This window comes from Sceloporus undulatus, chromosome 4 (assembly GCF_019175285.1).
Source record: "Sceloporus undulatus isolate JIND9_A2432 ecotype Alabama chromosome 4, SceUnd_v1.1, whole genome shotgun sequence".
NCBI classification, from domain to species: domain Eukaryota; kingdom Metazoa; phylum Chordata; class Lepidosauria; order Squamata; family Phrynosomatidae; genus Sceloporus; species Sceloporus undulatus.
The window spans coordinates 4,125,319-4,138,622 of NC_056525.1; the positions used below are offsets into that span (position 1 = coordinate 4,125,319).

Here is a 13,304-nt window from a genome sequence, read left to right on the forward strand (position 1 = left end):
AATTCGAAAATTAGAAGAAATATGCCTAATTCGACAATTTCGATAACATTTTAGAGAGAAGAAATTCTGAGCAGTTCTCTATCAATGAGTAAGAATTTTGATTGTTAGTCATTTCGAAATGAAAGGGAGAGACAAAACTTTCAGCTGACTCTCGGATGGCCAGCATTTGCATATTTTGTGTAAGAAAAGCTACCATTCATCCTGGAGTCTATTTCTTTTGTTAGGGTGATTCTCACTCCAACTTTGCTCATTCACAGCTTTGGTTTGAAAAACAAAAGAGAACAAAAAGTGAGGCCTTCTACCCTTTATGCCATGCTCTGACATTCAAATTCTTACAGAAGACAAGAAATTCAAGTCTCAAAACTTACCAGGCCAGGAAATGTCTTGTAAGCTGCTCTGATAGCCTTTTGGCTGAAGAGCTGGGCATAAATTATTATTATTATTTCACTTACTCTCAGCTTCAACTCCAACTCTGCACCTCTCCCATGGTGATATAATAATAATAATAATAATAATAATAATAATAATAATAATAATAGGCAAGGAGAGTGCAGAATATCCATGAGTGAGAGAGTGTGACTTACCCAATGTCACCCTGTGGATTTACATGGCTGAGCTGGGATCAGGACTCTAGCCTCCCAGTTCACCCTAGAAATTCACTGGCTGACCTTGGGCAAGTCACATCCTCTCAGCTTCAACTCCAACTCCTAAGTATTCCTTTATGGTAGGTTTTATTCATGGCAGAATTCTTGCCATCACACCCTACTCTGCTCCTAATTGAGGATTCCTGCTTGGCAGAAGAGCATTGCCACTTGGCACCCGACCCCTCCCCTTCTCATCTGTGAGGGTCACACTATCTCAGCTTTAGGGGCATCCCATGGCAAAACTCCTCTTTATGCCAAGAAAAGCCTCAGTTTGTCCTATCTTCCAGTGTCATCCTGATGTTGAACAGGAGTCAGACTACATGCCCTCTAGTATGCCATGTATTCCTATGTATTACTTCATAGCAGAAGGGGGTTGGACTGGATGGTCCTTGAGTCCCCTCAACTCTAGCATTTCTTGTTGGGGCTTCACAGTTTATTTTTTGAGACTGGGCTTTTCCCCCCCTTTTGTGTGTGTGCCTTCAGGGTTTTTAAGCATAGGAATGTTGTTTAAACCTCTGTCAAACTTCTTTTTGACATGGTAATTGAGTTTGAAATGCAAAGTAATTAGCATAATTATTCGCCTTGTCTTTTATTGTCATTCAGAGAAATCTGTGAAAAATATTTCGCTGGCTGCTGAAAGGGAGAGAAGAAATCACCCTTTGAAAGGGGGATTTCTGGAACGAATATTTTTTTTAAAAGTTCTCCTCAAGCTCTCAATTAACGAGGAGAAAAACATGGGTTTCTCCAATCACTACCGGCCTGTCTCAGGTTATTTGCAGCCAAAATCTATGTCAGATTGAAGTCAGAGTCTCTCTGACTTGGTCTGCTAAGCCTTAAATATTAAGCAGACTTACAAACCCTCACACAAATTGGACTTCCCAAGATAGAACCTCTGCATCAGGTGCGTATTTCCATGAGAAAAGCCTAATATCTATCCCACATCTACCACGTTATTTCCTGAGTCTTGTATGAATGCATGTGCGTATGTGCCTGTGTGTTGGAATCCCTGTTTCCAATAAAAGAGACATTGATTGTACGCAGAGCCTCTGCCTCATTTCTGGATTTCTAGTTCCTGGTATACAGATCAAAGGGGCGATCTCTGAGGTGTAGTAACAGGCCTCCTCTTGGGACCTTGAGCTAATTAAATTCCCTATTGATAATTTGGTCACTGTTCACTGTTACAAGACCTTTCTCCATTTTCGTTGTCCTGCTCTGGATTCTTCTCCTCCTCTGGTTAGCTTGACACTATCCTTCCTAAACTGGACACATTATTCCAGGTGAAGCCTGACCAACACAGAACAGAGTGGTACTATTACTTCCCTTGATTTAGACACTACCCTCCTATTGATGCACACTGGAATAACATTGGCTTTTTTAGCTGCCGCATCACACTGCTGACTCACGTTCAACATGTGGTCCACTGAGACTCCCTTTTGCACACACTACTGTCAAGCCAGGTATAAGCCATCCTATATCTGTACATTTCATTTTTACTGCCCAAGTATAGTATCCTATATTTCTCCCTGTTGAAATGCATTTTGTTTGTTTTTTTGGCCCAACTTTATAATCTGTTAAAATCATTTTGAATTCTGATCCTGTCTGCTGGGGTATTGGCTACCCCTCCTAACTTACCTCAGGTATGTCAACCCCAATCCGTAGGGCACTAACTAGCAAAGATGATGGTGCATACATTCACCTTCAGTGGAGATGTCCAAACACAGCAACATTTTGTTCTGAATTTTTCCCTGCAATGATTAAATCACAGGCCAGACAGTCCCTGTCTCCCTGGCAATTGCACTTTTATCTCTTTTTCTCCAAGACCATAAACATTTGTTGCACAAAGATCTTATTATGTCCCTATGTCTGGCAAGCAGATTAGAAATTGTCTCAGTATGGGAACATCTTAGGGGACTGTCACTCGTTCGGTAGCACACACATGCATCTGGAACATTGCTCTTATGGAAAAATTAACAACACAAGCAAAATGGAACTTTATTAGAGAACTTTTATGATGCATGGCTTCCATGCTTTGTCAGTAATAACTATAATGTTGTTTATTCTCTGAGGTCTCACACAAATTTATGGAAGAATGTACTCTCTATTCCTGGCTGAAGAATCTGTACATCTTGTGGTTTGTGTGCACACATGCACACACACACACTCATTCTCTCTCTCTCTCTCTCTCCATATATATATATATATATATATATATATATATATATATATATGAGCCAGCATGGGCTTAAGTTCAAAACCCCATAGAAACCCACTGAGTGATCTTGGTAAAGGCACATTTTCTCAACATAAGAAGAAGTCAAGGCATATCTCCTTTGAATAAATATTGCCCCCCCCCCCAACTAAACCTCAACTGTAAGGGATGTGTGCTTGTGTGTCTTCAAGTTGCTTGTCTTAACTTAGGGTGACCCCATGAGTTTCATTTATAGGCAAGGAATACTCAGAGGTGGTCTGCCATTGCCTTGCTCTGAAATATAGCCTTTAGTTAATGGTTTCTCACCCAGGTATTAACTCTTGTTGTTGTTGCTGTTGGGTGCCTTCAAGTTGTTTCTGACTTATGGCAACCCTAAGGTGAACCCATCTGGGCCTTTCTGGGGCTGAGAGTGTGTGACTTGCCCTAGGTCACCCAGTGGGTTTCCACGGTCGAGTAGCGATTCGAACCCTGGTCTCCAGAGTTGTAGTCTAACACTCAGACCACCACACCATTCTGCCTCACCATACTTCAAAGTTGACTTGAAGGCCATAGATAGATAGACAGACAGACAGACAGACAGATGATAGATAGATAGATAAGAAAAAAATGGGAAGAATTGGTGGCATCCTGTCTCGTTCTCCTTCCCTGACTGGTGCCTTATAACTCCACAAATTTCATGCATCTTATAAAGCAGAGGTCTGATTCAGAGTGCCAAGGGGTCAGTCCTGTGGAGAAATATGTTTTTGATTGATTCAGTTATTTGCTCGATCCCCTTCTCCATCCCTGAAATGCATTAAACCCTTCATCTCATCTTTCCCATGTGTTGAGCCATTCACTGCTGGATCAATAGAAACATCTTTCCTCCATGCCCAATTCCCTAATGGGCATGGCTGCTGATTTCTATCCCTCTTGAATTCACAATTTGAAAGAACACATTCACCTATATGTGCCCCTCCAACTTTTAAGACTGTGAGAAGTGGCCCTTCTCTTGAGCCACACTTTGCGCCATGCAGAGAGCATGGAGATTGTAATGAGATGTATACGCACCGTATTCAAGACCCTTCTGGGCGAGCCGGATTTTCAAGCCCCCATTGGCCGCTCTGGCCTGCTGCAAACAGGGAGTCAAGAGAGTCAGGGCAAAAACCCAGAGCATCTTCTGTCGGTGGAGATAGCTGTGTATTCTGATCATCTGAGTCACCTGGAGCAGGACAAGATAACCATGTTTAAATATTGGAAGGGGTGTCGTACTGAGGGTGGAGCAAGCTTGTTTTCTGCAGCACCAGAGAATAGGACAAGGAGCAATGGATTCAGACTACAGGAAAAGAGATGCTTCCTAAACATTAGAAAGAATTTCCTGACAGTAAGAGCTGTTAGGCAGTGGAAGACATCTTGGAGAATAGTGGTGTCCTTCATTGGGGGTTTTTAAGTAGAGGCTGGATGGCCATTGTGGGTGCTTTTATGATGTATTATTATTATTATTATTATTATTATTATTATTAAACTTTATTTCTAAAGTGCTGTAAAATTAAGGAATATATAAAAGCCTGCCCGAGGCGTACACTCTAAAAGTAATAACAATTAGATAGAGGAATAGATAAAATTACAATACTGTATAGGAAAGAAAAAAACAAGTTAAAAAACATCAGATATAAAAGCAAATCACATCAAACATTATCAGACAGCCATATGACAATCACAAATTCCCTGAGAACGCTTCCCTAAACAATATGGTTTTCAGCTGAGCCTTAAAGCTGGCTAGGGAAGTGATGAGCCGTGCATGCAGAGGAAGAAGGTTGCAGGAATGGGGGGCAGCAAGAGAGAAGGGACGGATCCGGGATGGGGCAGAGAAGATCCTGGGTTGAGAGAGGAGACTTTGGCTGCCAGAGCGGAGAGTGTGAGTAGGGATGTAGGAAGAGAGAAGATCGGTTAAATAAAGAGGGGCCAGCCCATGCAGGGCTTTAAAGGTGAGTAGCAAAAGTTTGTACCTGATGCGGAAAGGAAGAGGGAGCCAGTGAAGGGAAGACAACAGAGGGGAGACATGATCATAATGGAGAGTGAGTGAAATAATGCATGCAGCTGAATGCTGAACAGAAATTAATGGGTGGAGATGAGAGAGGGGAAGCCCTGCCAGGAGGAGGTTACAGTAGTCTAGTCGTGAGACCATTAGGGCATGGACCAGTGTCTTTGCGGTAGAAGCTGAGAGATATGGACAGATTTTGGCGATATTATAGAGAAAAAATCTACAGACTTTGGCTGTAGTCTGGATCTGGGGGATAAATGACAAAGAGGAGTCAAAGATGAAACCAAGACTGCGGGCTTCCTGGACCGGCTGGATATAGATGTTATTGACAGAAATAGAAAAGGAGTAGTGAAGGGTGGGCTTAGGAGGGAAAACAAGAAGCTCAGTCTTGGACATATTGAGCTTCAGACGCTGATGGTGCATCCAGTGGGAGACAGCTGTTAAACAGGATGACACTTGCTGCTCTAGCTCTGGTGAAAGATTAGGGTTGGAAAGGTACAGCTGGGTATCATCAGAGTACAGATGGTAGGAGAAACCAAAAGAACTGATAACTTTGCCAAGGGAGAATGTGTATAAAGAGAACAAAAGGGGACCCAAAACAGAGCCCTGAGGAACTCCAAGAGATAAGGGGACAGAAGACGAGGTCTGACCACCCGAGACCACTGAAAAAGATCTATCTGACAGGTAAGAATGATGTGAACCAATCGAGAACAAAGCCTGAGAAACCAAGGTCAGAGAGTACGTCTATTAGGAGACAGTGGTCCACGGTGTCGAAGGCCGCAGACAGATCGAGTAGGACAAGGATAGAATAGAGGCCATTCGCCTTGGCCCGCAAAAGATCATTCGAGATCTTAGTGAGGGCTGTCTCTGTGGAGCGCCGTGGGTGAAAACCAGACTGGAAGGGATCCAGAATGGAGTTGGTTTCAAGAAACTCAAGACAGTGTGAATAGACAACTCGTTCCACCACCTTAGAAAGAAAAGGAAGAAGAGAGATTGGATGATAGCTAGCCAAGGAAGAAGGGTCAAGAGAAAGCTGTGTGAGCATCTCTTCCAGTTTCTGGGACAGAAAGTTACCATTTTGCATTCTAGAAATGATTTACAACCAAGTTAGGAAGTCAATACAAAGCAAGGCTGCATATCACCATATACTCCGAGTGTGACTTTTGATCCATCTAATCCAGGATTATCTACCGTACGCCACAGATTTCCATGGTAATAAGCTCAGCGGTAATGTTTTGTTCATCTTTCTGTGTCCTTTCTGGATTGATTGTCCAGGGTCTTCATTTTGGTCCATTTTGGTGCAGTGTATGTACACCTTTGGAATTTTGAGAAGCTGTCATGGATGTCACCACAAAATGGCTGCCACAGTGGTGACACTTGTCCATGCGTAAAATGGCTGCCATGGTGGCTACGTGGCTTCTTTCCAGGCTTGTTACTAGTGCAGATATAAACCTGTTATCACCACTATTAGGAGCAGAGCTGGAAAGAGAATAGAGTAACACCAGACTTGTATTTACTCAGCTAAGGGCCTATCAATTGCCCTACCTCCATAGTTGAAATAATAGAATCATAGATGTGATTTGCATGTGGATTGTTCTGTGCTGCATTCCCAGGCTCACACAGTATATATAGACCCACTTTTTCCAGGCAAAGCATTCTCTGAAGATGCCAGCCACAGATGCTGGCGAAACGTCAGGACGAAACTCTTCTAGAACATGGCCACACAGCCTGAAAAACCCACAAAAAACCATGGATACCGGCCATGAAAGCTGACTTCACATAGATTCCTAGAGTTGGAAGAGACCCCAATGGGGATCCAGTGCAACCCTTTCTGCATCTACACTGCAGAAATAAAACAGTTTGACACTGCTTTAACTACTAAGCCTCCTTTCTATGGAATCCTGGGATTTGTAGTTTGTCATGGCACCAGAGCTCTCCATCAGAGAAGGCCAAATATCTCACAAAACTACAAATCCTGGAATTCCATAGCACTAAGCCAACGGTGTCAAAGTGCATCATTTCTGCAGTGCAGATGTAGCCTCAATTACAAAGTCAGGATGCGTTTTTACAACTTTGATAGAATTTTAAATTTACTTACTGGCACTTGATCTACAAATTTGTTTTATTGTGTTGTTCAGTGCAGCCTTGTGGCTGCTGCAGATACTGCAACCTTTTGGTTAAATGCAAGCAACTGTATGCGCTACGTTTTATATATTTAAAGAAATACAGTACTTAAATGTTGGAAATTATTTGTTGTTTCTCATTAGCCGTGGATGGGAGGTCTGTAGTCCAAGTTAGACCTACTGTCTGTGTATAGTGGGATAGATAGATGGATGGATGGATGGATGGATGGATGGACGGACGGACGGACGGACAGACAGACAGACAGACGGTTATACCACCACCTATCTGCTATTCATACATCAGAAGACAAGTGAAAATCATTGCAATTGTTAGGCTGAATCACCATCTCCTAACAGAAACTTCTGTACAAATAGCCAGTTACTTCATATTAACCAAAGGTGCATCTACACTGTAGGCATAACTCAGTTTGGCACCACTTTAACTGCCATGGCTCCATCTTACAGAAACCTGGGGTTTGTAGTTTTGTGAGGCACCAGCACTCTTTGGCTGGGAAGTTGTAAAACTACAAATTCCAGCATTCCATGGAATGGAGCAACAGCACTTAAAGTGGGTTCAAACTGCATTGTTTCTACAATGTAGATGCATCCAATGAGAGCCAGTGTGGTGTAGTCATTTAAGCACTGGATGATGACTCCAGGGATCAGGGTTCGATTCCCACTCGAGCATTAAAATCCATAGGGTGAACTTGGGCAAGTCACACTCTCTCAGCCACAGAGGATGGCAATGACAAACCTCCTCTGAAGAAACCTGCCAAGAAAACCCTATGTTAAGTTTGCCTTAAATGACTTGGATGCACACAACAACAACAACAACAACAACAACAACTACAGATGCACCCTAAGTGAAATCTAAAAAGAGAAAAATTGGACCGTCTGGGAAACTTGATGACCAATCGGAAGGAGAAGATGTGAAGTCTTATTTCTTTATTTCCTACAATTAATTATCGCACCTTCATCACCAAGGATCTGAGGCTGGTATAAAAATGAAATGGTACGACAGCAATAGCACAGAGGCATTAGAAACCCCTATAACTAACCAACCAACCAACCAACTAGAACACACAACTCTTAAATCAACTGAAATTGAAATTAATGGTTTTAAAATATTATTTTTAAAAAAACTTTAACTTTACAATCTACTTTTTTGTAATTAGCAGAGTCAGGCTCTATTGCCTTTTCAATATATCAAGCAGAGGCGCATGCTTGAGATTCCTTAACTGATAAGGTGATTTTAAAAAATCTATTCAATGACTCTGTCTATGGACCATGATTTGAGAAGAAGGGGAGATAACTTGGAGCATCAGATTATTATTCTTTTATTATAATTATTTAATTTTCTTATATCTCGCCTGTCTCCCAAGTTGTCCAGTATCCTTTGCAAGAATCCTAGTAACCACTTGCAGGAAACTATGCAGTCACCCATGAAGAGACACAAATCAACCTTATCTATTCCAGACTTAGGGAACCAACAAGGCAACCAGTCATTGCAACCAGACATTGTTATCTTCAGTTCCTTTTCTCTTTCTTTTCCTTTTTCAGGGAGAGTTATTATTTCTTTTTGGAACTTCCACGTGCCTCACTATAGAAACCAGAATTCAGAGACCAAAACAGCAGCATGCAAAGGGATGTTGTAGCATCTTTGAGACTACTGAATGAAAGATATTGGTAGCATGCGCTTTCAGGTCTCCTTCCTCAGGTTCATAGAGGAAACTGGATGCATCTGTAGAATACCCCAGAGGGCAGGATCAAGATTCAAAATGACCTGAATAGACTAGAAAGCTGGGCCAAAGCTAACAAAATGAAATTCAACATGGAGAAATGTAAGGTACTGCACTTAGGGTAAAAAAATGAAATGCACAGATATAGGATTATGGGGGACACCTGGCTGAATGAAACTATGTGTGAAAGGGATCTGGGAGTCCAAGTAGACCACAAGTTGAACATGAGTGAACAGTGCGATGTGGCAGCTAACAAGGCCAATGCAATTTTAGGCTGCATCAATAGAAGCATAGTGTCTAGATCAAGAGAAGTAATAGTCCCACTGTATTCTGCTCTGGTCAGGCCCCACCTGGAATATTGTGTCCAGTTCTGGGCGCCACAATTCAGAAAGGACATCGAGAAACTGGAGCGTGTCCAAAGGAGGGCGACAAAAATGGTGAAGGGTCTGGGAACCATGCCCTATGAGGAACGACTTAGGGAGCTGGGGATGTTTAGCATGGAGAAAAGAAGGTTAAGAGGTGATATGATCGCCCTGTTTAAATATTTGAAAGGATGTCATATTGAAGAGGGAGCAAGCTTGTTTTCTGCTGCTCCAGAGAACAGGACCCGAAACAATGGATGCAAGCTACAGGAAAAGAGATTCCACCTGAACATTAGGAGGAACTTCCTGACAGTAAGGGCTGTTCGACAGTGGAATGCACTCCTTCCTCGGAGGGTGATAGAGTCTCCTTCCTTGGAGGTCTTTAAACAGAGGCTGGATGGCCATCTGTCAGGGATGCTTTGATTTGGATTTCCTGAATGGCAAGGGGTTGGACTGGATGGCCCTAGTGGTCTCTTCCAACTCTATGATTCTATGATTCTATAGGTGCAACCAAGTTACAAAAACGTATGCTCCAACTTCTTTCACCCAAGCTGCATCTGCACTGCAGATATTATACAGTTTGTACAATTATACAGTGTATACAGTTTGATACCACTTTAACTGCCACGGCTCTATGCTAAGGAATCCCGGGATTTGTAGTTCTGTGAGATATTTACAGAGAGTTCTGGTGCCACAGCAAACTACAAACCCCAATATTCCACTGCATTGAGCCATGGCTGTTAGAGATGTGTCAAACTGCATTATTTCTGAAAAGCGTAGATGCAGCCTATGAGTGCATCTTCTAAACCAGGGGTAGGCAACCCTTTTCAGCCGGGGGCCGGGTTGCTGTCCCTCAGACAACTGGGGGGCCAAAGCCAAAAAATAAATAATTAAATAATTTTTTTAAAAATTAAATAAATAAATAAACCGGGACAAATGTAGGACATTTTCAAATGGAGGGCACTTTTTAAATAAAAAATGGAGGACACGCAAAAAAAATTGCTGATTTTTTTTTAATGTTAAGATAAATGCATGTTTCTGAGGCTTCTATAGACAATTACCCCACCATGCCCCTCGCACGAGACGCCAAAGGCCCCAGCGGCAATCGGCAGCAGGACCAGGCTGGGGCCGGTCCCAAGGCCTTGCTGGGCCGCAGGTTGCCTACCCCTGTTCTAAACCATAAAAATAATGCAGTTTGACGCCACTTTAACTGCTATGGCTCCATCCTACAGAATCCTGGGATTTGTAGTTTTGTGAGGTGCCACAACCCTGGCAGAGAAGGTTAAAGACGCTGTAAATCTGCAACTCCCAGGATTATATAGGTCTGAGCTATAAGTCAAACAGCATTATTTCTATAATGTAGATGCACCCTTGGTCTCCCAAGTACCACAAGATCCCTTTGCATATAGAAACCAGAGACCAGTAGTCCCTGCGGCTACAGCCCTGCGAGGTTGGCCACCAACTGCATGCTAGACAAGGCTAAGGAGAAGGGGCCTGGAAGAGTAAAATCCTATGGCCCTAGACTTCTGGAGGGCCCAAGATATTGGGGGTCAATATTTTAAAAAACCCAATACATTACAAAATAAATTCTGGTGTATCTCAGCAATCCAGAGTGGCTTTAATGCCTTTGCTCAGAGAGTTCCTATCCTTGAATCATTCTATTTATATATTTCATTTTCTGTCTCTGCTTTCTCCCAACATAGCATACAGTGCGCCTTACGGGCGATAATGAAAAACAGCTTAAAAACCCACAAATAAAAAAGAGCCAAAAAACAATTAAATAAGCTATCTTATCCAAACGTCATGAATTTATAGCACTATGCAAACGGATCTTGCAGCACCTTTGAGGCTGAGAGAAAGAAGCTGGTAGCTTAAGGCTATGAATTCTCATGCTGCCAGCTTCTTTCTTTCTGGGAGTCCCAAAGATGCTACAAGATCCTGTCGCATACTGATTTTCCAGACCAAAATGGTTGAGGCCTTTGAATTTAAAACAGTATGAGAACATTTTTAAAATATAACAATAAGACTAAAATACTGTATCCACTGGGGTTTGGTTCCAGGACCCCTGCAGAAACCAAAATCTGTGGATGCTCATTAAATACAATGGCATTGTACAATGGTGTTTCTTATATAAAATGACAAAATAAAAGTTTGCTTTTTGGAATTATGAATGGTGGATATGGAGGGTCAACTGTAGATTCTATTTTATGCCTATATCATGCTAAAAGACCCTTCTGCCCAACAAAATAGGCTGCATCTGCATTACAGAAATAATGCAGTTTGACATCACTTTAACTGCCCTGGCTTAATGCTATGGAATCCTGGGATTTGTTGTTTGTTGTGGCACCTGCGCTCCCTGACACACAGGGCTAAACATCTCCTGAGTCGGAGTCAAATCCCAGAATTCCATAGCATAAAGCCTTGGCAGTTAAAATGGTGTCAAATTGCATTATTTCTGCAGTGTAGCCTTAATCACCAAAAACCTGTTTAGTTTTTTTTTTTTAAGGTCAGACTTCCATATCCATTGATTTTTATATCCTTGGATTCAACTATCCATGGCTTGAAAATATTCCAAAAAGGAAAGCTTGATTTTGCTATTTCATATAAGGGACACCATTATCTATAACAGGACTTGAGCATCCATGGATTTTGGTATCCACAGGGGGTCCTGGAACCAAACCCCAGTGGATGTCAAGGGCCTACAGGATTTACTTGCCAATGGAAGGAAAGAAAGAAGGCCAATATAGACTCATGTTGGAGGAAATTCCACAACCTGACAGCAGCCACTGAGAAGGACTAGCCCTGAGCACCCCTCTCTCAGTGGCCCTTGTCATTGTCAACCCCAGAAAGTGCCAAGATCAGTCCCACTTGGGATCTGTTGTTATTAGTGTTGCATGCCTTCAAATCATTTCCAACTTATGGCGGCCCTACGGCAAACTTATTATGTTTTTTTCCTGGCAAGATTTGTTCAGAGGAGGTTTGCCATTGCCTTCCCCTGAGGCTGAGAGTATTGCCCAAGATTACCCAGTATGTTTCATGGCTGAGCTGGCACTCGAACCATGACTTTAAGGCACACAGCGACAATAAGAAGAAATGACTTACTTGAGTCTTGATAGCTCCAAGGGAGCAGTTGCAATCTCTCTGTCCTTGGGATGGCTGGTCAACTCAACACCCAATGGTCTTCCCTAGCCCTTGGCAGTCTTTATAATTCTTGCCCCACCACCATCACCACCCCAAGACTTCCTTATCTCGCAATAAGTCAGCCGTCAACCCAGGCTCCGGATGGAAAACCCCATTGTTTCCCCATCTCTGGCCTTACAATCAGAGGACAAGAAAGGAAGTAAAATACATCAATCAGAGCTCGCTGGATATTTGCATTATGTTTTTTGCTTTGGTTTACTCTGGTGAGAAAACCCCACCTCAAGATTTCATCAAGGGAACTCCAACTGTATGACTAAGGAAGGTGCCCTGAGTCTGTCCAGCAAGAGATTAAGGAAGATGCCCTGGTTTTCCGGACAATAAAATGGTAAATCAAGTTTGGTATAAGGAAATGAAATGTGGTGCACACTGGTGATATATATATATATATATATATATATATATATATATATATATTCAAATATACCATTGATTGCAAGGATATACTGATGAGAAGTGACTTGGCAACAACTACACAGGAAAGAGATTCCAGTTGTGTTGAGCAAAGATGTTGGCTCTGGCTAGTTATGGGAACAGTAAGTTCCATGTTCAAAGGTATTAGGCAAGGACTTAACAATACAACTGCCTTTATGCAGATTTATGGTGCAGCCAAGGACCTATATACCTAGAAGACACCAGATTGTGTTTGATCTTGGAAACTAAGCAGGGTCAGGCCTGGATAGTACTTGGAAGGGGGACTGCCAAGGAATACCACCAACTGCTGGACCAGCTGCTCTGAGGAGTCCTTGCTTAAGAAAAAACTATAAAATTCATAGTCATGGCCAACACTGAATTGCAAATGCATACCATCCAAACTGTCCCGATTTGGCAATTGTTGCTGTTGTTGCTATGTGCCTTCAAGTCATTTCTGACTTATGGCAACCCGATCATGGCTTTTTCTTGGCAAGATTTGTTCTGTGGCTTAGAGAGTGTGACTTACAGTACTCAAGTGGGTCTCCATGGCTGAGCAGGGCTGAGCCTGGTCTCCAGAGTCATAGTCTAGTGCTCA

At 42.4% G+C, this 13,304-nt stretch overlaps 1 protein-coding gene across 1 annotated transcript in view; it reads right to left on the bottom strand.

Annotated features, from left to right (window-relative positions):
• LOC121929892 (bactericidal permeability-increasing protein-like) overlaps nucleotides 1-12,319 on the bottom strand; it is a 44,473-nt gene extending 32,154 nt beyond the window's left edge. Inside the window, exons 1-2 of the mRNA XM_042465882.1 lie at nucleotides 12,200-12,319; nucleotides 3,901-4,051 (exon numbers count right to left, since the gene is read on the bottom strand). Coding sequence (XP_042321816.1) covers nucleotides 3,901-4,042 — 142 coding nt within the window. The 5' untranslated portion in view covers nucleotides 4,043-4,051; nucleotides 12,200-12,319. The remainder of the gene's footprint in view (nucleotides 1-3,900; nucleotides 4,052-12,199) is intronic.
• Nucleotides 12,320-13,304: the final 985 nt, after the last annotated feature.